Source organism: Takifugu flavidus, chromosome 21 (genome assembly GCF_003711565.1).
Source record: "Takifugu flavidus isolate HTHZ2018 chromosome 21, ASM371156v2, whole genome shotgun sequence".
Taxonomy (NCBI): domain Eukaryota; kingdom Metazoa; phylum Chordata; class Actinopteri; order Tetraodontiformes; family Tetraodontidae; genus Takifugu; species Takifugu flavidus.
In genome coordinates, this window is record NC_079540.1 from 10,385,631 (window position 1) to 10,406,180 (window position 20,550).

Here is a 20,550-nt window from a genome sequence, read left to right on the forward strand (position 1 = left end):
TCCCCCCCACCGCCCTCTCCCCTCCCAGGCCGACGTTTAAAGGCACGCTGACACAGGAACAAGAGTGAGGAAACGGGAAAAAAAAAGAGTCAGAAGAGTGGTGCTGCTTTAATGATTGCACATGACGATGAGGTAAGACGTGAACAGTTTGACCTGTTTGGAAGAGAAGTTTAGCAGCAAAGACGCCCGATGAAAAAGTCAACAAACGCAGCATTTAAACACTGAACAACACCGACGCACAGCCGCTCCGCTGACACCTAGAACACACACATCTGGACCGGTTCTGCAGCAACAATACAAGCAGAAACCAGGTTGTAACAAGGGTTGAACCTACATTCAACCTCCTTCAGCAGAAACACACGATACACCCATAAAATGTCCATCATTTCTCCAAATGTAGTTATAAAAACAGAAAACAGCCCCCGACTGCCTGTTATTCATCTGAATTATTGTTATTACTGATGTACGACTGTTTAGGGAAACAGCCTCCTCACACCTGAACTAGCACAATATAACTCTGCTGTGGAATTAGCTTAAAAACACATGTTCTGCTCGACACCAGACCAGCCCGGGCAGCTGCAGGAGTTCTGATGATACCAGTCCTCACCAGCAGGTCTAATCTGTACACAGGAACAAACCAGTAACACCACCACTGATGTGGACTGGACTAACATGTTTGAACTGGGATCAGCCAGCAGGTTCTGGTCTGGATTTTCAATGGCTGTTCCTCTTTTTAGCTTGGCTTTCACCTTTGGCCGGTGCGGCGCCAGGAGACCCAGAAGGTCACCCCAGGCAGCACCGTCACGGAGGGGAGGACGTGGCTGCGTCCACACCGCCGAGGTTTTTGACGGCCCGTCGCTCCGAATAGAAACGAGCGGCGTGGGCCGCCATGCGTCTGTTGAGGAGGGGGGACGACGGGGCGCCGTCCTGGATGGAAAAGTGCCTGAAGGTCACCTCTGCGTCAGGCAGGTCACTGGACTCTCCCGCCGGGGGCCTCCGCATCGTGGGGTGGAAGCAGCAATAATAGACGGTTTTGAAGAGCAGCCCGAGGAGGTAGGAGAAGAGGAGAGTGACGAGCAGAGCCAGACCGTAGGGCTCGGTCTGGACCGGGTCCCTGTAGCACCACCACGTCAGCAGCAGGATCCCTCCATCCGTGGTGATGAAGGAATGATAGATGATGCTCCTGCCTCTGGTCTGACCTTCCGCCACGTTGAACCAGCTGAAGTACCAGATGATGCCCACGGTGGCCCGGTAGAGCCCCTCCCCGCAGACGCTGTCCATGAATTCTGTCCCCTGCAGCCAGGCCCACATCACAAAGACGCACCACAGCAGCAGGAAGTGGACGGCCACGAACCCCCCGACGACGGAGGCGAAGAGGGCGAGAGCTGCGACGCGAGGCGCGATCAGCAAAAAGTTCCACAGGAAGTAGATGAGAGAGGAACCCCAGCCCTGCTTGGCCTTGTCTGGTAGGAAGGCGCGCAGGGAGCGGTGGTAGTCCACCACCATCCAGGCTATGGAGGTGGTGGACGCGGCGACGCTCACGACTGTCGGGCAGAGAAGGAACAGCGTCAGCGCGGCACCGTCCTCCAGGGGAGGGGAAACGGGAGGGAGCCGGAGCACTCACACTGAACGGTCCGGGCCCTGTTGGTGCACAGCATGACGTGGATCATCAGGGTGAGCTGGGGGGCGCTCTCGGAGAAGGTCTCGATGAGCCGCAGCATGCTGAGGTCGTGGGTCAGGTAGACGGCGTATTCCGAGCCCTCCTGTCGACGCCACCACACCCTGAAGCCCTGGCGTATGGCGGAGATGTGCCTGCGGAGGTGGAGAGGACACAAGAGGAGATGCAACGGCCCCCGACCACGACCACACCTCATCCGCTCCGTTTATTGCACATGACTTGTCTTTTGAGACACACCCGGATGTTTGTGCCGGCTGTCAGCTGCTATCATCCGCCCCAGCTACTGATGGGAAATCCAGTTTTTAATAACCAGCTACAGGAATTCTTTAGCAGTGATGGTACTTAAAGAAATGCTGCCCCGCGACCTATTTACAGTCCTGAGAAAAGAGCGTTTAGGTTGGTTTCTATGGTGACCGACCTGCAGAGGAAGCCCAGCTGCAGCACATGCAGCAGCCAGGAGAGCTGGACCCGGTCCCCGAACAGCACCGTTCCTCCTCCGCTCTGGCGGCAGACGTCGGGAAGTTCCCGGTCATACTTCAGCCAGAACCAGCTGAACATCTGGACCAAGACAGACGACAGAACCATGAGGCTGACCAGCAAACCGAACCAGAAGAAGTCCCCCCTGGAGTAGAACTCGGTGGCGACCCACACGTCCGCGCCCAAGTCCACGAAAAAAGTGAAGACACCGATCACAGAGAAGACGAAGTCGATCCAGGAATAGTTGGAGATGGTGGCCTGACCCATAACTCTCATTAAAGCGGACCGGGCGGTCACATGACCCGCTGCCTAATGCTAACTCCGGCTAACTTTTGGACCGTTATTTCCCTCCCGAAAGGACTTGGAGTTCTTCAGCCCATTGAAGGTGTAAAGTTGTCGCCGCTTTCGCGTCTGAGTTCTGAGCTTATTCCGAGGGTTGAAAAGTTTCTTCGCATGTTTGTGGGGAAAATGTGCCGGTCCGGGGGCCAAAAATAGGCACCACATCGAGGAGCGCCAAGCTTGTTTGTAAAGACACTGGTCCGAGTTGATGCTAGCCCCGCCCATCGCGGGAACGCGTCACCCCGGGACGGACCGCTATAGATAATGAAACACACCCTTTTAACGTCTCAGACTTAATATCACAACAACGATGTGTTGTGATATTATGTGATGCGATTCAACTTATCATGGATTCCAAAGTAAGAGAGGGTGGAAGCAAGAACGTAGGAAAGATTAAAATAAACAATATCCGATGTATAAAAAGAAACGTGGCTGAAGCTGTGATCTGAATAAGATAACAAAATTACCAAATCCGTCATGTCATTTTCCTGTCAGAAAACTGTCCATTTCCTTCTGCTTGAGGAGGCTACCTAGAAGACAAAGGTGAGGGCTTAGCCCCCGTCCGAGGCCCCGCCCACTACGCGCCATTGGGCCGCCATTTATAGGCATTGTTGCAGCGGCGGAACGCACATTTAGCACCGAAGCTAGCAAAATGTCGAGGGTGTATATCGGACGGTTGAGTTACAGAGCCCGGGAGAACGACGTGGAGAGGTTCTTTAAAGGCTACGGAAAGATTCTGGAGGTCGACTTGAAAAACGGGTAAAGCAAATGGTTTTTTTTTTTTCCAGTCGACGCGGTTGTGCGGACACGCGTCGCGGCGACATCCGTCCGCCGTCTGGGCCTCGCTGGCCTTTGCGGCCTGCTAATACTACCGCTGATTTTTAGCTAGCTACGCCTTTCAGGGAATCGCCCAAATCTGGAGCGACAATACGTCCTCCTGCACCGGGGGTTCGGTGTTCTAGCGCGGGCGTCGGTGTTGCTGGAGCACCTCGGAACCGTCTGATAACAGGACGGTCCGAGGTTCAGACGTGGCCACGTCGCCATGTTGCCCGCCAACATGTGCGAGCTCCAACAACGATCTAACGGGACTGGTGTGGCCTCCGAGCCGGGCCGAGGCTCCGAACCTGCAGCCGATGGTGGAGAACTTTGATTTACAGTGAACGTGTGCTGTTTCCCGCAGGTACGGGTTTGTTGAATTTGATGACCCCCGCGATGCCGACGATGCGGTGTATGATTTGAACGGCAAGGAGCTGTGTGGAGAGCGGGTGATAGTTGAGCACACCAAGGGGCCCCGGCGCGATGGCGGCTACAGCGGGAGAAGTAAGTATCTACAGGAGGATCCCCTCCAGGAGCAGCGCCGCATTCATGCCGGGTCTCATTCATTTCAGGGAAGCTTTTGCTCTAAATTTCAGGGGCTAAATCTTGAACGTGTCCTTGGTGGCTGGTGTGCATTCACGATCTGGACTGACAACAGGACCAGAGTTTAGCCCCCACCCCCCCAGCCTGATGTAGGCCTGGTAGGGTTCTGTTGTCGTGACCAGGCTTTTGATCTGGAAGTAGTTGTTTAAATCCTCCTTTTAATTGATTTCGCAACAATTCCCTCCTGGTCCTGTAGTTGGGATCTCACTTAGTAACTCCCACCCCGAGTTTCCCCCTCCCCTCCCCCCAGTGCTCCCACTATAAACTGGCCAGTAAGAGTTTTGTAGTGGGCCCATCTGGGTCTGAGACGGAAGGGGGGGGTCTCTTGACACCAAAACTTGTTTTTAAATGTTTGCACCAGAGCCACCAATGACCGGGATAAGTATTTTGAAAATTAGAACTTTTAATTAATGATGGGGGATGGCTTGCTGATGGAGAGGATAATGCTGTCTTAAGTTGCAAATGTCAAATATCTGTAATCATTTAATGTGTTATTCCTATTTATTATTCTATAAAATGATTGTTTAATTTAAAGGTAAAGATTTAACAAAGAACCTCGATGTTTTAATTGAAAGAGTCCTTTGCTGACTGCCTGCCCCTATTGCTGGCCATGGTGTCCCCCTTTCCAAGAGTGTGGTTTGACCATTCTGGGCCCCTGGGCTGACCAAAAAAGGGAGCCATTGTGAATGAAGACCGCTTTTCCCATTAGGCCCAGGCCGGGTGGTGAGGATGCCATGGGGGTTAGGAAGAGATGTGGGTTCAGCTTCTATAGGTGCCTGAAAAAAGAACATGTTTTATAAAAGTCAAATGTTTTCTTGTAGTTAGCTTAGAAACTTTAGTTCACCGTAAGTACTTTCTTGATCAGTGATGTTTTTTTAATTTAAAATTATTTGTCTTTTTAGGCTGTAGGACTACATTTATCAGCTACAGTATTTTTAAATAGATTAGGGCTTTTTAAAGATTTCCAGATAAAATAATTGGACTTGTTCTTTTTGTCTTCACTTTTTTTTTTTCCTTTTTCTTTCCCAGACGAAGTAACTTAAGTGTGTAGCTGGAGTGTAGCATAAATGCACCACGTCTGGTTGGGTCAGGTCCTCATTGTGTCCTGTGTTTCCTTCTTACCTTTATAAGGTGGATATGGCCGCTGGGGCAGAGACAGGTACGGACCACCTATAAGGACAGATTATCGGCTTATTGTTGAGAATCTTTCCAGTCGCTGCAGTTGGCAGGACCTGAAGGTACGTAGAGGACCTGGCTCCACGCTTCCTGTAGGTTCTAAAGCCCACAGCTGGTCCTCCTTCATGCGTGAGTGTTTGTGTCTTTTAAAGGACTACATGAGGCAGGCGGGGGAGGTGACCTATGCCGACACCCACAAGGGTCGGAAGAACGAGGGGGTGATCGAGTTCAGGCAGTACTCCGACATGAAGAGGGCCCTGGAGAAGCTGGACGGCACCGAGGTGAACGGCAGGAAGATCAGACTCATTGAAGATAGACCCGGAGCCAAGCGCAGGCGCTCTTATTCACGCAGCCGCAGCCGCTCGAGGTGAGAAAGATCATCCAGACGTGTGCATCCCTTCGTAAATGCTGCTTCTGTGTCGTTCGTTTCTGGTGCTGGAGCCACCACTGGATGATGAGGGTGATATTCAAGAGGACAACTAGTCCCAGTGTCCTCCAGCCAGAGCTGACTCTGGGAGTAATGGGTCCTCCTGCTGTGTGTTCTTAGGTCTCGCTCCAGGAACCGCAGGTCCCGCAAGAGTCGCAGCCGCAGCGATAGCAGCAGCCGCAGCCGTTCCCGCTCCAGAGCCGCTTCCCACTCCCGCAGTCGCTCCCGCAGCAAGAAGAACAAGGGGAAGGGCAAGGAAGAGGAGGGCAGCAACGGTGCCGCCAAGATGAAGGAGCGCAGTCGAAGTCACAGCCCCAAGAGCAAGAAGAGCAAGAAAGAAGGCAGGAAAGGCAAGAAGGACGAGTCCAGGTCCAGGTCTCGTTCTGGTTCCAGGTCTCGCTCCAGATCCGGAATCAAAGATCACTCCAGGAAATCTGGCTCGAAGAGCCGCGAGCAGCCCAAGAGTGACGAGGAGGGAGGAGAGCCTGAGGGGGGCTCTCGCTCGCGTTCACGCTCCCCAGACGAATCCAAATCCAGGGCACGGTCAAAGTCCAATTCCAAGTCCCGCTCCCCGTCCCCTGTCAAAGCTCGTTCCCGCTCCCGCTCTGCCTCCCGTTCAGAGTCTCGATCTAAATCTCGCTCCCCCTCTCGTTCCCGCTCCCGTTCCCGCTCCTAGTTCCCCCTCAGGACCCCCTGCTGTTTTTGACAAGTAGCTGTAGCGTCCAAACCACCATGATGTCTTTTTTATGTACATTGGCTTTTATTTCCTTTGAATTAGCTGTCTCGCCTGGATGTTTGTAGAACAAGACGCTGTTTTATAAACTGTAGCTTACCTTTTCTTTCTTGTAGAAAATGTCGCGTAGGAACTTTTGATCAGGCACCATTTGTGGAATTCATTTTTATTTCAATAAAAATCTTGTTAATGTGTCCTTCTCAATTGATGTCTCGTGTTTGAGGGTCGATGCTTCAGAGCTCCTCTAGAGTAGAAGCCGGTTGTATCAATGACTACCTCCTTTTAAGGTGCTTATTTCCAATTCATGCGCAGGGATTTATGCAATGGCTGATTAGCAAGCTCGTTGTCAATGACGATGCTGATCATCTGGATCGGCAACAAAGCGTGAAGGTTCTGCCATCATACACACATTGCAGCATTTATTACAATACGGAAACGGCCTGCTGATCACCTTCACCACAGTGGAGGTGCTGCTCTGGACAGACTGGGAGACATAAGCAGTCAGTGCATGTTCATGGAAGCTGTCAATCATCATCGTCCTCCTCTGAGGAACACATGAACCCACTGCTGTCGTCACGGTAACACTGGGCCAACACACGCAGTTGCTCCAGGGTCTCTTGGTACTCTGAAATGTCAGAGAGGTAACTAGGGGCCAAGCGGCGGAGGTCAAGACCACTGATGCCACGGTGCAGCTCGGTCAACCAGGAGCCGAGAGCAGGTCCGGACTGGAGGGACGTCAGGACCGGAGCAGAGGACACCAGAGGAGCCGCAGCTGCCGGGAACAGGGATTGCTTTATAAAACCATCAAATCAAACAAAGACCGTAGAGAAAAGATGGCACGTACTGTTGGGTGGAGGCTGCTGGCTGTGCAGGAAGCCCCGAGCATCAAGGGACTCACTGAAGATCTGAGGGAAAGGTGGGCTCAGCCTGCTGGGAGCCGACGCCAACTGCAGGGCGCTGTGGGCAGAAACACCGAGAGGTTACAGATGAAGAGGAAGAGCTCCATGCTCATGTGATGGTGCAGGGACTCACAGGGGACACGAGGGATAGAAGGAGCTGATGTAGGACGCCAGCACGTCTTCTCCGCTGTGGAGAGGGGACGGAGGGATACAGCCTGGAGCCGGAGAGCTGTGGGAAAACCAATCAGTTGAGGTTTGTGTGGGCAACCACATCCCTAAAACACTGGGACCTGGCAGATGCTGCCTTTGGTCTGGTGAGGGACAGTCTCCAGGGGTCTGCTGCCTTCACTGTGACCAGTTTGGTGGTCCAGGTAACCCTACTGGGTTCCTCCCAGTCTCCAACAATGCCCAGCCTGGCTGGAGCACTGATGCTGTTACTGGGCCGCTCCTTGTGCATCACTACAGGCTCATGTTTAAGACCACGTCGGTGTTTCTGACCTGGTTAACCTCTGACCCTCAAAGCCTTTGAGCGTCACGAGCTGGCCGTAGCATCGCCCGTCGGTTGCTTCGGGGCAGGTGGACAGAGGCTTCCAGGGTAAAGCGTCTGTGCAGGAACTCAGAGCGTCAAAGAGAGAAGCGCCGTGCATCATGGGAAAGGGGATCGCTCCATAAGCAGCCACCACCTAAGACATCAAAAGCACTGGTTACTGTGACATCAGAGCCTTCTGAGAGATGCTAGTAACAAAAATCTCAGCGCCCACCTTCCTCCCTGACACTGCCAGGGTTTCTGCCACCTGGTGCATGGGGGTGCTGTTGTTCCTCATTCTGTAAGGCAAAGTGAGGGCATCCAGGGCCAAAGCCAGGACGGCACTGGAGTGATACCACAGCGAGGGCTGGTGCATGCAACAGGTGAGACGTTACTTTCTTTCTGCAGGAAGATTAATAATGTTGTTCAAGAAAACCTGAACGCTCACGTCGTAAGTGAGGAGGGGGAAGGTTGTAGGAGAGGAGTGCTTCCTGCTCAGTGATCCACGCAGGGACAGGGGGCAGAAAAAAGAGCTGTTCCGGGCCAAGTGGACAGTTCCCACGGTGCAGTTTAACTGGTGGCAGAGTTCCTTCACTGGAGTCTGAACAGAAGAAAACCTGCTCCATCACAACAACAACACAGGGTCCGAACTCCTGCACAGATAATGGAGGGTTCCACTTTAGGACTCACCGAATTACTGTAGCTGACAGGGGACAACCCCCAGGTTAAAATTCCTTTTCCACTGTAAGAGTCCTGCAGCATCTCTGTGACTTTAGAACCCAGGCCGGAGAAGCCATCAGAAATGTCACACAACACCTGGAAGCCCTGAGACAACAGGGAGGAGGGACAGCTTCAGACCATCCAGCGGCCTCAAACCCAACACTTCCACGGGACGAGTGATCAAAAGCAAATTTATCCAGCATTCATCTCCTGGATATGATTCTGTGCGAAAAGGTTAAAAGGCGCAAAGGAATAAATCAAATATTAACCTGGAGGTAATCGCACTCTTCAGCAAAAAAGTGGAGTTTGTCTTCCAGTTCCTCCAGCAACAGCCCCTGCAGGAGAGCTTCTCCCTGGTCGAAGGCCCGCAGACGATTTGCCTCCCTGGAGACCCACACATCCAGAGAAGAACTCAGCTGTGCTAATGTAAACTTGTATAGTCATGTTTGTGGGGCCCTCTTTGAAAGCGTGAACTTTACCCATCATGGTTGTACTGGTGGATGACGGAGACGGTGCGAGGGTGCAGGTGGATCCTGAGGAAGTCGGACCACACCTTCACGCTGCCCTCCAGTTTGTAATCCTTCTGAATCGGAGACACTTGACTGGTGGCTGAGGCCACACCGCCCAAGCCTGTTATGGAGAGTTGGGAGGTGATGTGATTGGTCCAACAGGACAGCGGACATTAAAGTCCACCCTAAGGGGTTTTACCTGAGTAACCAGGTTGGGACGAGTTCACATCTGCTACGGCCAGGGTCTGAAGGTAAAAACAGCTGTGATGATCAGAACTGTTTCCTTATCGTAGTTCAGCCACAGATGATGCCATAATTCTGATAACATCTGCCACTGAACATGGCATATGCCATTATCTGCTCAGCACTTGTATTTCCACTCACTTCTAAATTGTCCAGGTCTTCCAAGAAGGAATTTTTTGCAGGGGGACTTTCTTTGTGTATCATGAGGCTTCCATCCCTGTCAGAGGAAACAAGATTGTATACTGTCATCCCAAAGAGAAAAAGAACTGATGGACGGGTGGTTGGATGGAGGGACATATGGATGGAAGATGGGGGACACACGTGTGAGAACCAACGCACCATGTGACAGCCGAGATGTCTCCGCCAGGGTCGTACAGACATCCTTCTTGTCGGAGAGTCCGAAGACTTCCTGTTGTATCAGAGCAGAAATCCATCAATTCATCCACTAGTTTGACATAACTGCAGATTATCTAAGAGAGAAAATGGAAATCCTTAAGAGATTAAACACACGGACAAAAGACTGATTAAAAGAATCATATATGATATAAAAAGGTGACAAATCAACTGAAGAATTATTATTTTAACTCAAGAGTCAACCACAGTCAAGTACTGACCATTGACATCCATGGCAATGAGGCGAGGTGTGTAGGTCACGTGTCCACCCAGAGTCTGTCCTTCACGGAACAAGACATCACTGTGGGGGACGTCAACTTCAGGGGACACCCCTGGAAGCACATCTGGATCATATGATAAAGTTGCATCCTGTCAACAAAGATCAGCTTCTGTTCAACTGTGTTAAAATGGACAACTCTTGGAAAAGTCCCTTCAGACATGGTTGCGTTGCTCTAGAAACAGGATCCCAATACAACTACTTTAATAATGAAGAATAAAACGATATAGAAATATAAAGACAATAATCACCTAAACTTCAAGCATCGATTCATCTAAATTTCTCAAGCTCATCATTGAGAGCGAGTCTACACCAAATTAGAGTCGTTTAATTGGTTTGATGACTTATATTTGAATTCCAACCTTATTGGACCACTTTACTATCTCTATACATTATCACCCATTTTTCAACAGTCGAGCTGAAATATCCTTTTAATAAGACTATTAGCGGTGTTTATTCATAACTTCATCATTATGAGCGCTGTTAGCATTAGCGGTCTGCAATGCTAACAGATAAAACAGGAACGTGTACTGTACACATGCAAAGCTAACGAAAGCTAGGTAATATTGCGATGTTAGTCACCTGTAAATTCCACCAATGAGCCCCCACAAAGTTGGAATAATGTCCCAGCTGAAGAGTGATAACTTCTCTACACGGGTTACTCATTGTGATGAGTCAAAAATCGGAGCGAATAAGGAATATTCAGTGTTATTAACGTGATGATTTTGCTAAAAACTACAACACACAGCGACAACCGGATATGCTGGTACGTAGAACACCGTTTGTGATTGGCTGTTATATACGAAGAAATATGATTGGATACACGCCCGGAAGTTATGCGTGCTGCGCTTACAAAGGCAAATAGAGTCCCTTTAATTTTAACCCTTTGGTGCACGATTTGAATTCAATTTATCCTGATTGAAATTTAGGAAATTTCTTTCCTACTTTATGAATTTTCTTTTTAATATTACTACTTGGGTCATCCAAGTGTGATTTAAAATTAAACATCTTAATGCTATAATAATATCTTGTTTCAAGTAATTACTTTAGCAGTGAATGGGGCCAGACAGTTATTTATTTAATATTTGCAACACGTTTGTCATATCGTCACATATACACATACCTCTGATAACAGATAACATGGCTATCGAACCCTATTTTATCGATGGTTTAAACACTGAAAACTGGTGTGATGTGACCTAACAAAATAAGGCAACTGTGGGACTGAGGAGTCTGCTTATAGAGAGGAGACACACAGGCTGATGGTGGCATCAGAACTTCTAATGGACAACAAACACTGCAGCACCTTCTTCAGTCCCGCCGCTGCTGCTGCTGAGACTGTTGGTGCTGAGAAGGTTGATGCTGCAGCAGAAAGGAAGTCAGGACAACTGTCCACCCTGCCAACATCTGCTCTTCTGGCTCCTCACCTATCAAGAAGCTGCTCACTGGTCTCATTATTCCAACAAATATCAGCCACCTGATTGTCTATGACAGCCTAAATCAAGTACGAGCCAGGGGAGGTTGACTGTGTGCTGTTCTCTGTCAGACTAATCCCAGTTACCCTGACTGGGTCTTTGGGTGGAACCAGTATCTTCATGTACCTTTGAGCCACATAAGAGAGTTATGTGGTCAAAAATACATCATCATCATCACCATCATCTCACATAAACTCTTCACACACACACACACACACACACACCCACGCACACACACTCTTTGACACAGGCACACACACCAATAAAGTGAAATAATTGCTCACACCTTCAAGCCTCACGCCTTTATTGGTGACACATTGATCTGGTGACACTTCCTGCATATGTGAATGCAGCCGGAGGGTTTGACCCTCAGAGATGGATGAACAGTCCACATTTAGAGGGTTTACATTGTGAACATGGAGACGTAGGGCTGGAACCAGCCTCGGATTTCCTCCATCTTGTCCTCCAGGGCGGAGCGCAGATCCTCGGTGGTCTTCTCAAAGCCTTCCTTCATGCTCCCCACCTGTGACTGGAGCAGCTGGTTCAGGGTGGTGATCTTGGCCTGGGCGTTGTCTTGTACCTGACTGACGTAGGGGACGAACTGGGCCCTCATGTTCTCCATGTTGTCTGAGGTGCGGGTCTGAATATCCTCAAAGTAGTCAGAAACATGCCTGAAGAGAGAAGAGCAGAAGGAGCCTCAGACATCTGGATATTAGCGGCTGTTGTGAAGGGTGAAGCTCGTCCGTTGTCCTTAGGGTCCCGGACACTTGATGTTTGGGATCCGCTCACCTTTTGATCTCCTGAGTGTCCTTGCTGAGGCGCTTCTTCAGTTTGCGGGTGTAGGTGCTGACCCGAGCCCTGACGTCATCTGCGTTCTGCTCCATCATGATCTGCAGCTCGTTACTGTACTTCTCCATCTGCTCCTTGGCCTCACTCATGTGCTGACTGAGTTTAGCAGACAGCTTCTGCATGTCTTTGCCCAGACGGTCGGCAGCATCCTGGGTGTAGGGGGTCAGCTTGGTCTGCAGGTCATCTCTGTACATGTTCAGCTCAGCCATGCTGTCCTGGATCAAGGTGCTGGTGGAACCACGATGAGATTAGGGCCACATCCATCAGTCTAACACACTGACCAGTCAGTTAAACTGGTTATGTTTGTGTCCACACGCTTACTCTCATGACTACATGTGACAGAACCCACTCACTCCAGTTCTCTGCTGATCTGGGAGCTCTTGATGTCTTTCACCACTTCACCTGCCTTCAGGTTCAGATCTGTTAAATAGTTGGTGAACTGGTCCACCATCAGCTCCCACCGGCTGTACTCCTCGGGAATAGTTCTGCCATCGCAGCCTGTGAGGGGAAAAGGATGAATGGATGAACGAATGAAGGAAGGAATGCTGACACCTGCTGGTCGTTTGCTGTAAGTGCAAGGAGCTGAGTTCTGAAGTTCAGACCCAGATAAGGACGACAGCCAAATAGAAGAAATAAAATACCAACAATGTCATCAAGAGTCCTCAACTAGACGTGCTGACAGCCCGGAAAAGGTTGTCTGGACAGCAAACCCACCTGAGACGACGGCGAGCAGCAAGAAAACCGCAAAGACCCTCATGATGGGCAGGAATCAGGGCAGCTGGAAGACCAGGAGCAGGTTAGGAGCAGCTTGGACATTCCAGAGGTCCCTAAATGTCAGCAAAGGTTCCTGTGTAAAGACTCACCTGAGAGATCCTGAAGATCTGTGAGTGGGACTGGACCAGTCACCCTGCATTTATACCTTCGGGCCTCCTGGCTGTGATGACACTGACCCGCGTCCGAAGTTCCCCCGCTGAGCTGCACTGTTGTCGCTTTTTATTGCTCCCCGTGTGCTCTTGGCTCCACGTCACCGAGAGGACGTGTGAGGACGCGGCGCGGCTTGGACTCGGGACTCCCAGCGTCCTGATGTCACTGGAACTGCTTTAGTACGGATTCTGAAAAAAACCCCATTCTGATTTCCTGGAGAATCAAAGATGAGCTCAGAGCTAACAACACACAGGTCAAAGGTCACAGAGGGAGCTTGTTGTTGTTGACATTTACAACCGGCTGCTCCCTTCACACCCAGAGGACATGGGTGTGTGTTTGTGTCTCTGTGCAGTTACACTCATCAGTGTGTGTGTATGTGTGTTTGTGTTTGTGTTGTTACATTTATCTGTGTGTGTGTGTGTGTGTCTGTGCTGTTACACTCATCAGTGTGTGTGTATGTGTTTGTGTCTGTGCTGTTACATTTATCTGTGTGTGTATGTGTGTGTGTCTGCTTTTACACTCATCAATGTGTGTGTATCTGTCCTGTTACACTCATCTGTGTGTGTTTGTGTCTGTGCTGTTACATTTATCTGTGTGTGTGTGTGTCTGTGCTTTTACACTCATCAATGTGTGTGTGTGTGTTTGTGCTGTTACACTCATCAATGTGTGTGTGTATGTGTTTGTGTCTGTCCTGTTATTTAGCTGTGTGTGTGCGTGTGTTTCTGCTGTTACACTCATCAATGTGTGTGTCTCTGTGCTGTTACATTTATCTGTGTGTGGTTGTGTGTGGGTGTGTGTTTATCTCCAATAACATGATGTATCTGGACTTTGCAGCACCTTCAGGTCTGCTGAGAAGAAGAGGAACATCAGATCAGCATTCTCATGTCATCACCTCTTTTATTGAGAACGTCTCCACCATGTTCACAAACACCAGAGGATCCAGTCAGAGACTCGACTGTGACACTCACGTCCTTCAGAAACTGAAGAACCGTCCCAAGCACGAGTCCCATCACTGAACAAGCTTGGTAAAGGACCTCCACAGGTCAGTCAGCTGCTTCTTCAGGTTCTGTGCATCGGAGTCCATCCTGGCTCTCAACTCTTCTCCATATGGAGCCAGGCTCTGCTGGATCTCCTGGCTTTTCTGGTTCAGCTGGCTCTCAAAGCTCTGAGCTATGGTGGCCATGTTCACCTGGAACTCCTCCAGACTCTGCTGCATCTTCTCCCTTATCTCCTCCTGGTATGGAACCATCTGGACCTGCAGCTCATTCAAGTTCTTCTGCAGTTGCTCCTTCAGCTCCTGGCTCTTCTGCTGCAGGACAGTAGTCAACGCCTCAGGGTCCATGGAGCTGGACAAAGGGCCGGTGCTCAGATCTTTCTCCATGCGGGTCTTAAGACGCTCAGCCTCTTCGGAAAACTTGGACACGAGGTCCTGGGCCATTGGAGCTACCTGTGTGCGCAGACCGTTGGTGAGCTTCTGGAAGGCTTCGGTGGTCCCGGTGATGAAGGTGCTGCAGACACACAACCAGAAGACAGATGTTTGTGAAGCACTTAAGCTCCTGGTGTCAACGTTCGTCAGACTCTTACTTCACTTCCTTCCCGAGCTGAGACTCTCTGATCCGCTTGAGAGACTCGTCAGCCTTGGAGACATAGTCCAAGACAACGTCTCTGAGCGTGTCCACCTGAGGGCTGGGCTGTCGTTTCAAAGCATCGCAGCCGACTGGAGGAATCAAAGAGTTCATCCAAACACAATCTTAATTTATACATCAGGTTTTTTTACAAGATTACAGCTGAATTTAATCTTACCAGTAAAACCAATGAGGACGAGAACAACAAGGAGCTTCATGACTGCTGCTGAGGTGGACGAGGGACCTTCTGCATGTATGACCCCGGTTGGGTGGTTTCACCTGAGTGGTGCTGCTGGGGCTCTAGATATGCAACCAAGGGGTGTAAAGTCCAGACTCCCATTGTCTCGTCAACACCTCCACATCACGAGGTTTTGTCTGACTGCAGAGACGACATCATCACGCTGACGACGTCATTCATTAGGAGGCAGCTTCACATCTTCTCAGAGTTCATTAAAAAGGTTGTTTAGCTGTTGCCGTGGTAGTTGCCGTGGTTGGTTACTATGAGGACGAGACGATGGTCCAGCTGAGGATTCTGTTGACTGCTGGTGTTGAAACAGGTCCAGACGTCGTTGTGCCTGAGATGATTGAACATCTGAGGTGTCACCATTTTCACAGCTCAGGCCTGTGAGCGGGACTTTGGTCCAGACGTCCCTCTGATTAGTTGAGACAGGACAGCTGTGTCCTTGTGCAGCCGTTGCCTGGGTGCCGGCTGATAAAAGCTGATAAAGCAACTGCTGAACACAATCCAACACGGTTCCACTGAGCAGAACGGTCACCTGATATTCTGACTGAAGAACCTCTCAGGCACCAGCAGACGAGTCCTGATGGTGAAACCAGCAGCATCGCTGTCTTCACAGGTCAAAGGACACATCTAAGGTCTAAAGTTCAACCTTAACATAGCGGGATAAATGTTGCCAAATGAAGCCTGAAGTCATGAAATGATGGAAATATCGAACATCTTGTACGTCCAGGAGGGCAAAAGCAGCTTAATGACCCTATTAGACGTGTTATTACTCTTTCATTTCCATTATGATGAAGAGCTTCACGTCAGCTGATTTACGCTGTTGATACATGAACCTGTTGTGTAAGTGTGTCAGGAACGGTGAGCACAGGTGAGTTGTGACGTGGGGGGACAGCAGTAACAAGAATGGCTCCAGCGAGGCAACAGGAGGAGGACTTTACCCCCACCGGGGCTATAAAAGCAGCTGCTCGCCGATCAGCCGACAGAGCACAGACAACGCTGAAGCCTCCAGGTTGGCCTCTCCTTCACCCTTTATCTGAACGTCTTGCTCCAGAACCCTCCAGAAACCCACTCAGCCATGAAGGTCCTCGCCGTTCTCGTCCTGGCCCTGTTCTCCGGTGAGGCTCCTCTTCCTGAATTTCTTCAGAAAACACACAAACAGCGTTTGTGTGTTCCGTGTCATGAAATCTATCCCCTCTGAACAGGTGTCAACGCCAACATCCTGTGGCAGCAACCCCCCAAGAGTAATCTGGACATGGTGAAAGATGCTTTCTGGGACTATGTTGCCAAAGTGACGCTGACGGCGGAGGAATCTCTGAACCAGATCAGACAGTCTGAGCTGGGACAGGAAGTCAAGTAAGATGCTTGGAGCCAGAGGTCCGGTTGGACGGCAGATATCCGCTTTAACTCGACTTTTGTCTCTCCTGCAGTGCAAAGTTCTCCGAGAGTGCCGACAAAGTCAACCAGTACGTGGTCGCTCTGCGCACTCAGGCAACTCCTCTGACCCAGGACTTCATCACCAAAGTTTCCCAGGAGGCGGAACAGCTGAAGACCCGTCTGGAGACGGAGCTGAGTGCCATGACCACTAACCTCCAGCCATACTCAGACATGCTGGTCAAGCTCCAGGCACAGCTGGAGGAGATGAAGAAGGAGACAGCCTCACTGGCTGAGGCCATGGACGCCGAAGCTCTCAGGACCATCCTGCAGCATAAGAGCCACGAGCTGAAGAAGCAGCTGGAGCACAACGCGAAAGAGCTGCAGGCCCAGATGGTCCCCTACACTGAGGAGATGAAGAATAAGATGGAGCAGAGTCTGGAGGACTTCCACAGCAGCCTGATGCCCATCGCCCAGAGCTTTGAGAGCCAGCTCAACCAGAAGACCCAGGAGATCCAGCAGAGCCTGATGCCATATGGAGAGGAGCTGAAGGCCAAGCTGGACTCCAGTGCCCAGGACGTGCAGGCTCAGCTGGCTGCTCTGTGGGAGGCTTTCACAAAGAAGACCCAGTGAGACTCCAGCGGCCTCTAAACCTCCACTCAGCAAATATTTATTTTTCCATCTTCCCAGTTTTATTAAATAAAACAAGTTTGCTCTTAAACCGAGTGATTGTGTCTTCAGTGAGTCAGATGGTGCTCAGGACCACAACTGGCTCTTTGGTTCCCTCTTTCCAGGTGACATGAGCAGAAGTGCAGGACGAGGGTGACGTGGAAGCACAGCAGACGTGCGACAAGACTTTTGTAAGAAACCTTGTTTATCAGTTCCCTCAGTTACACACATGAGATTTACTGGTCCACCAAATAAAGAAGGCACAACATAAAACTGAAGCACATCACACGCCTGCGCTAAACAGGAGAGACAAGAAACCACAACTAAACGATCGTTAACTTACGACACAAACAACAGGCGGTAAACGAAACCAAAATGACTCTTCCTGAACAACCACATCAATATGGACCATTGACGATCTGGAGCGAAGCTTTACATTATTCTCTTGGTTTCACAGCAGTGAAGGATGACAGTGGAGGAAACAATCAGCCGACAGGCAGACAGACAGACAGACAGACAGACAGACAGTCGGCTGATCGCTCGGGTTAACCAATTGTGACGCCAAAGCCGCACTGGAACTTGTTCTTGCGGTGGTTGAGGAAGGTGCAGAGGACCAGAGACAGCGGCAGCGGCAGCAGCTTCTTTTCTAACGTAGCACCAACGATCCAATTACTGTCCAGGGAACCTGCAACAGGGGGAAACACCCAACATCAACCAGCCGTATCGCCGCGGCGATGAGGTCTAAGCTACCTCGCAACACAACAATGTCCAGACAACAGAGCCACAAGCCCCAACAGTCTGGAGATCATGGAGGATTATGGGATGCTGTACCTTTGAACTGTAAATTAGCCTTGGGAACATCTAACTGGTAACCCAGTGACACGCTGCTGTCCTGCATGCGCGTGCTGGCTTCGAATTCCACACCAACCTGTAGCTGTGACAGACAAACGGACCGACAGGGAGACAGACAGACAGACATTTGAGGGTCCGAAAAACAACAGGTCAAACACAACAGGCTGCCTTCACAGTCCCATTTTCATGGACAAACGTGAATTAAGCAGCTCTCACACGGGACAGACTGACGGCCGTAGAGGTACCTGCTCATTGGCTTTGTGGTAGTAGGACGCATGGACCCCCGCTGAGCCCAACGTCATGGTGGCGATGTAGTTGCTGCCTGTAGACACAAGCCAACACTGATCAGCTGTGCATCAACACTCACAGTTCTGCTTACTGAGCCCTTCAAGCAGCAGCTTAAACAGACCCGTATATCTCCCCACTAAAGACGTGACCGAGCCCTCCTCTCCTGGCCTGCGGTGGTAAACCAGTTCTCCTCCCAGCGCCAGAGCTGGTGTTACGGACTGGAGGTAGTGTGCTACAACAATACCTGCAAATGGATAACAGGGTTGTTGGACTGGCTGTCGACGCTGCGATGGGCTGCACAGTTACACACACAGAGAAGGCATACCAGATCCAACCAGGACGTCTGGGTTTCCAAGAGTAACCGTTGCAGTAAAATCTTCTCCCCTGAACTCAACGTCACTCTGCCAGTTCATAAACTTGTTCTGCTGAGTCTGAAGATGACAAGAAAATCACAATAACTATAAACTAAAGCTTACAGGTATATATGGGTGTCTAGCAAAAAACTGGTAGCCAAATATCACACTCACATACACACACAAATTTAAGACAAGGAAAATCACAAGCCCCACTAGTCTTTAATTATAAATAAATCAGTGTTAAAAAAGAAAGATAGAACGAACATTGATATTGATGTAGCGCAACGGCTCCACCTAGTGGTGATTACGGGTGTAACTTCACCGAATATGAATGTACTGTACCGTAATAACCACATATTAACGAGTTAATATCCGTTAAGCTGCAGTAATAAACCAAAAATTCAACTTTGAGATTTCAAAACCATCTATGGAACATTTCATTCAATGCAATAAAGAAAAAGGTCAAATCAAGAAAGAACTATTCTACCTGGAATGCCACTTTAGAGCGTATTCCGCTGGTGATCTGGTGGATGACCTGTGCGTTCAGGCTACCACTGTTGTCCATGTCTCCCACCACGACAGGGAAGAACTGAACATAAAAAGCCCACTTATAACAATTAGGCTGGGAAAATATTCCAAATAATTTGACTGCAGCGTACCTCAGATGGACCCGTCTGCTTTGAGCCAATGTACGTCGTACCAAACCTGTAGGTGGAATCTCCTAAGGTGCTCAAGAGCACAGTGTGATTCACCTGAAAGAACAATGACAGATGCATTACAATAGGAGGCTAAAATCCAGCAGACAGGTGAACTATTCCCCAAATTGTGACTGACCTGGAAGTGGTTGCTCAGGCCCTTGTTGACCATTAGCCGCACGCCCTCCATCTGCACAGGGAAAACTTCTAACCAGGAAATCATCCATACAGGTTAATTACAGCTATGTAACAGAAACAACTCAACCTTTTCTGATAAGTTAGGCTACAGAAAAATACATTTATTTTACACAACTAGCTGACTTTGAATTAAGAGAATAAGACTTTTAACGTCTTTCACAACAGTCTCTTCTCACCTTTACACTTGCGGTGACACTCATCAAAAGCACCCGGATTCGGCAAAGTGTCTTCGGTCTCCTGCTGTCCCGGGGAAGCGTCTGCCGAGGACACGGCCGAGGAAACTGCAGGCATCCCAAAGCCAGGCGGCACCGTCAACCCCGGGACAACGGAAGCACCACCAGAGGACGGCGGTGGAGGCGAGCTGGCAGCCAGAACACTGCCCATCCTGGCGGGGGAGAAAAGGGTGACACGGTCAGTGAACTGAGCCGAGTAACCCGAGCCTCCACAGCAGGTAGAAAGCCCCTTTAACCTTTCACACGGCTCATGGTCATTCCCAACTCAAAGTGGGATTACCAAAGACACCGGGACTGTCACTCTATGGAAGATCCCCCAGGAAACCTCCAATCATCGCCTTTAATGTAGGCAGCTATTCTCATGGAGACCCTTCACCCGCCAGCTAATAAGAAAAGTTTAGCAAAGGTAGCTCTTTAAAAGCAGCCTGTCAAAGAACCAGCACAACTGCGGGCTTCCGTATCATGGCAGGTCCAGGAATACTACAACGACCTTCAGATATTTGCAGAGACGGTGAATTCTATTGAAAAATCCAAGTAAAAACCATAAACTCACGTTGTGATTTCCAGAGGACGGTGCAACCGGAAGTTGATACGGCAAAGGAAACGGAAATATCGTCAGTAAGGCCCGCCTCTTTCCAAGGCGCCATGAACATGAATGGCCATTGGGTTTGAGTCTTGACGCATGGGAGGCGTGGCTTAGTAGTGATAATCACACACTATTGGCCCACTCACCTGACGGGGGGCGTGGATTTATTAACAAGGCTGGTGATTGGCAGATGGCGATGATGACAGCAGGAAAGCGGGTTAAGTAAAATAAAAACCTTCAAGGTCAAACGGTGTTGAGCTGCTGGTACCAGGCCTGGTTTCTCTGCTGTTGACACACACCCTGGGCCAAGGGTGAGGATACAGCCAGCCAGCTGCCCGTACCACTGAAACATAACCCTTCACTTTAAAT

General features: G+C 50.0%; 7 protein-coding genes across 11 annotated transcripts; 2 read left to right on the plus strand and 5 right to left on the minus strand.

The window, feature by feature from the left end:
* Positions 1–89: 89 nt before the first annotated feature.
* LOC130518828 (XK-related protein 8-like) lies at positions 90–2,904 on the minus strand. The gene is made up of 3 exons (XM_057021750.1): positions 2,097–2,904; positions 1,625–1,812; positions 90–1,544 (listed from the first exon to the last, which is right to left on the minus strand). Exons 1-3 carry the CDS (start codon positions 2,429–2,431, stop codon positions 802–804), a joined length of 1,266 nt encoding a protein of 421 aa, XP_056877730.1. The 5' UTR covers positions 2,432–2,904; the 3' UTR covers positions 90–801.
* A 159-nt stretch (positions 2,905–3,063) lies between these two features.
* Positions 3,064–6,453, plus strand: srsf4 (serine and arginine rich splicing factor 4). Of its 3 annotated transcripts, XM_057021752.1 has the most exons (6): positions 3,064–3,253; positions 3,675–3,814; positions 4,623–4,685; positions 5,045–5,151; positions 5,242–5,456; positions 5,637–6,453. In XM_057021752.1, exons 1-6 carry the CDS (start codon positions 3,147–3,149, stop codon positions 6,190–6,192), a joined length of 1,188 nt encoding a protein of 395 aa, XP_056877732.1. In that variant the 5' UTR covers positions 3,064–3,146; the 3' UTR covers positions 6,193–6,453. The 3 variants fall into 3 exon arrangements, with proteins under 3 accessions (XP_056877732.1, XP_056877733.1, XP_056877734.1); XM_057021753.1 differs by lacking the exon at positions 4,623–4,685 and having other exon boundaries at positions 5,042–5,151; XM_057021754.1 differs by lacking the exon at positions 4,623–4,685.
* On the minus strand, positions 6,400–10,585 carry msto1 (misato mitochondrial distribution and morphology regulator 1). Of its 3 annotated transcripts, none has more exons than XM_057021744.1 (14): positions 10,399–10,585; positions 9,761–9,908; positions 9,486–9,555; positions 9,288–9,363; positions 9,103–9,148; positions 8,874–9,024; positions 8,664–8,778; positions 8,365–8,499; positions 8,123–8,275; positions 7,910–8,041; positions 7,647–7,831; positions 7,282–7,377; positions 7,094–7,206; positions 6,400–7,021 (listed from the first exon to the last, which is right to left on the minus strand). In XM_057021744.1, the coding sequence occupies exons 1-14, from the start codon at positions 10,480–10,482 to the stop codon at positions 6,774–6,776; spliced, it is 1,752 nt and encodes a 583-aa protein (XP_056877724.1). In that variant the 5' UTR covers positions 10,483–10,585; the 3' UTR covers positions 6,400–6,773. The 3 variants fall into 3 exon arrangements, with proteins under 3 accessions (XP_056877724.1, XP_056877727.1, XP_056877725.1); XM_057021747.1 differs by having other exon boundaries at positions 9,761–9,883; positions 10,399–10,564; XM_057021745.1 differs by lacking the exon at positions 10,399–10,585 and having other exon boundaries at positions 9,486–9,616.
* Positions 10,586–11,578: 993 nt separating this feature from the next.
* Positions 11,579–13,249, minus strand: apoea (apolipoprotein Ea). Its single transcript, XM_057020130.1, has 5 exons — positions 13,004–13,249; positions 12,855–12,918; positions 12,494–12,638; positions 12,081–12,368; positions 11,579–11,962 (listed from the first exon to the last, which is right to left on the minus strand). Exons 2-5 carry the CDS (start codon positions 12,895–12,897, stop codon positions 11,695–11,697), a joined length of 744 nt encoding a protein of 247 aa, XP_056876110.1. The 5' UTR covers positions 12,898–12,918; positions 13,004–13,249; the 3' UTR covers positions 11,579–11,694.
* A 692-nt stretch (positions 13,250–13,941) lies between these two features.
* On the minus strand, positions 13,942–15,344 carry LOC130517923 (apolipoprotein A-IV-like). The gene is made up of 3 exons (XM_057020131.1): positions 14,868–15,344; positions 14,649–14,781; positions 13,942–14,572 (listed from the first exon to the last, which is right to left on the minus strand). The coding sequence occupies exons 1-3, from the start codon at positions 14,905–14,907 to the stop codon at positions 14,074–14,076; spliced, it is 672 nt and encodes a 223-aa protein (XP_056876111.1). The 5' UTR covers positions 14,908–15,344; the 3' UTR covers positions 13,942–14,073.
* A 559-nt stretch (positions 15,345–15,903) lies between these two features.
* Positions 15,904–17,029, plus strand: LOC130517921 (apolipoprotein A-IV-like). The gene is made up of 3 exons (XM_057020129.1): positions 15,904–16,048; positions 16,136–16,286; positions 16,361–17,029. The coding sequence occupies exons 1-3, from the start codon at positions 16,009–16,011 to the stop codon at positions 16,935–16,937; spliced, it is 768 nt and encodes a 255-aa protein (XP_056876109.1). The 5' UTR covers positions 15,904–16,008; the 3' UTR covers positions 16,938–17,029.
* A 131-nt stretch (positions 17,030–17,160) lies between these two features.
* Positions 17,161–20,276, minus strand: tomm40l (translocase of outer mitochondrial membrane 40 homolog, like). Its single transcript, XM_057020128.1, has 10 exons — positions 20,149–20,276; positions 19,539–19,747; positions 19,304–19,371; positions 19,129–19,221; positions 18,957–19,058; positions 18,439–18,544; positions 18,235–18,357; positions 18,071–18,147; positions 17,805–17,907; positions 17,161–17,658 (listed from the first exon to the last, which is right to left on the minus strand). Exons 2-10 carry the CDS (start codon positions 19,744–19,746, stop codon positions 17,519–17,521), a joined length of 1,020 nt encoding a protein of 339 aa, XP_056876108.1. The 5' UTR covers position 19,747; positions 20,149–20,276; the 3' UTR covers positions 17,161–17,518.
* Between the last annotated feature and the right edge of the window lie 274 nt (positions 20,277–20,550).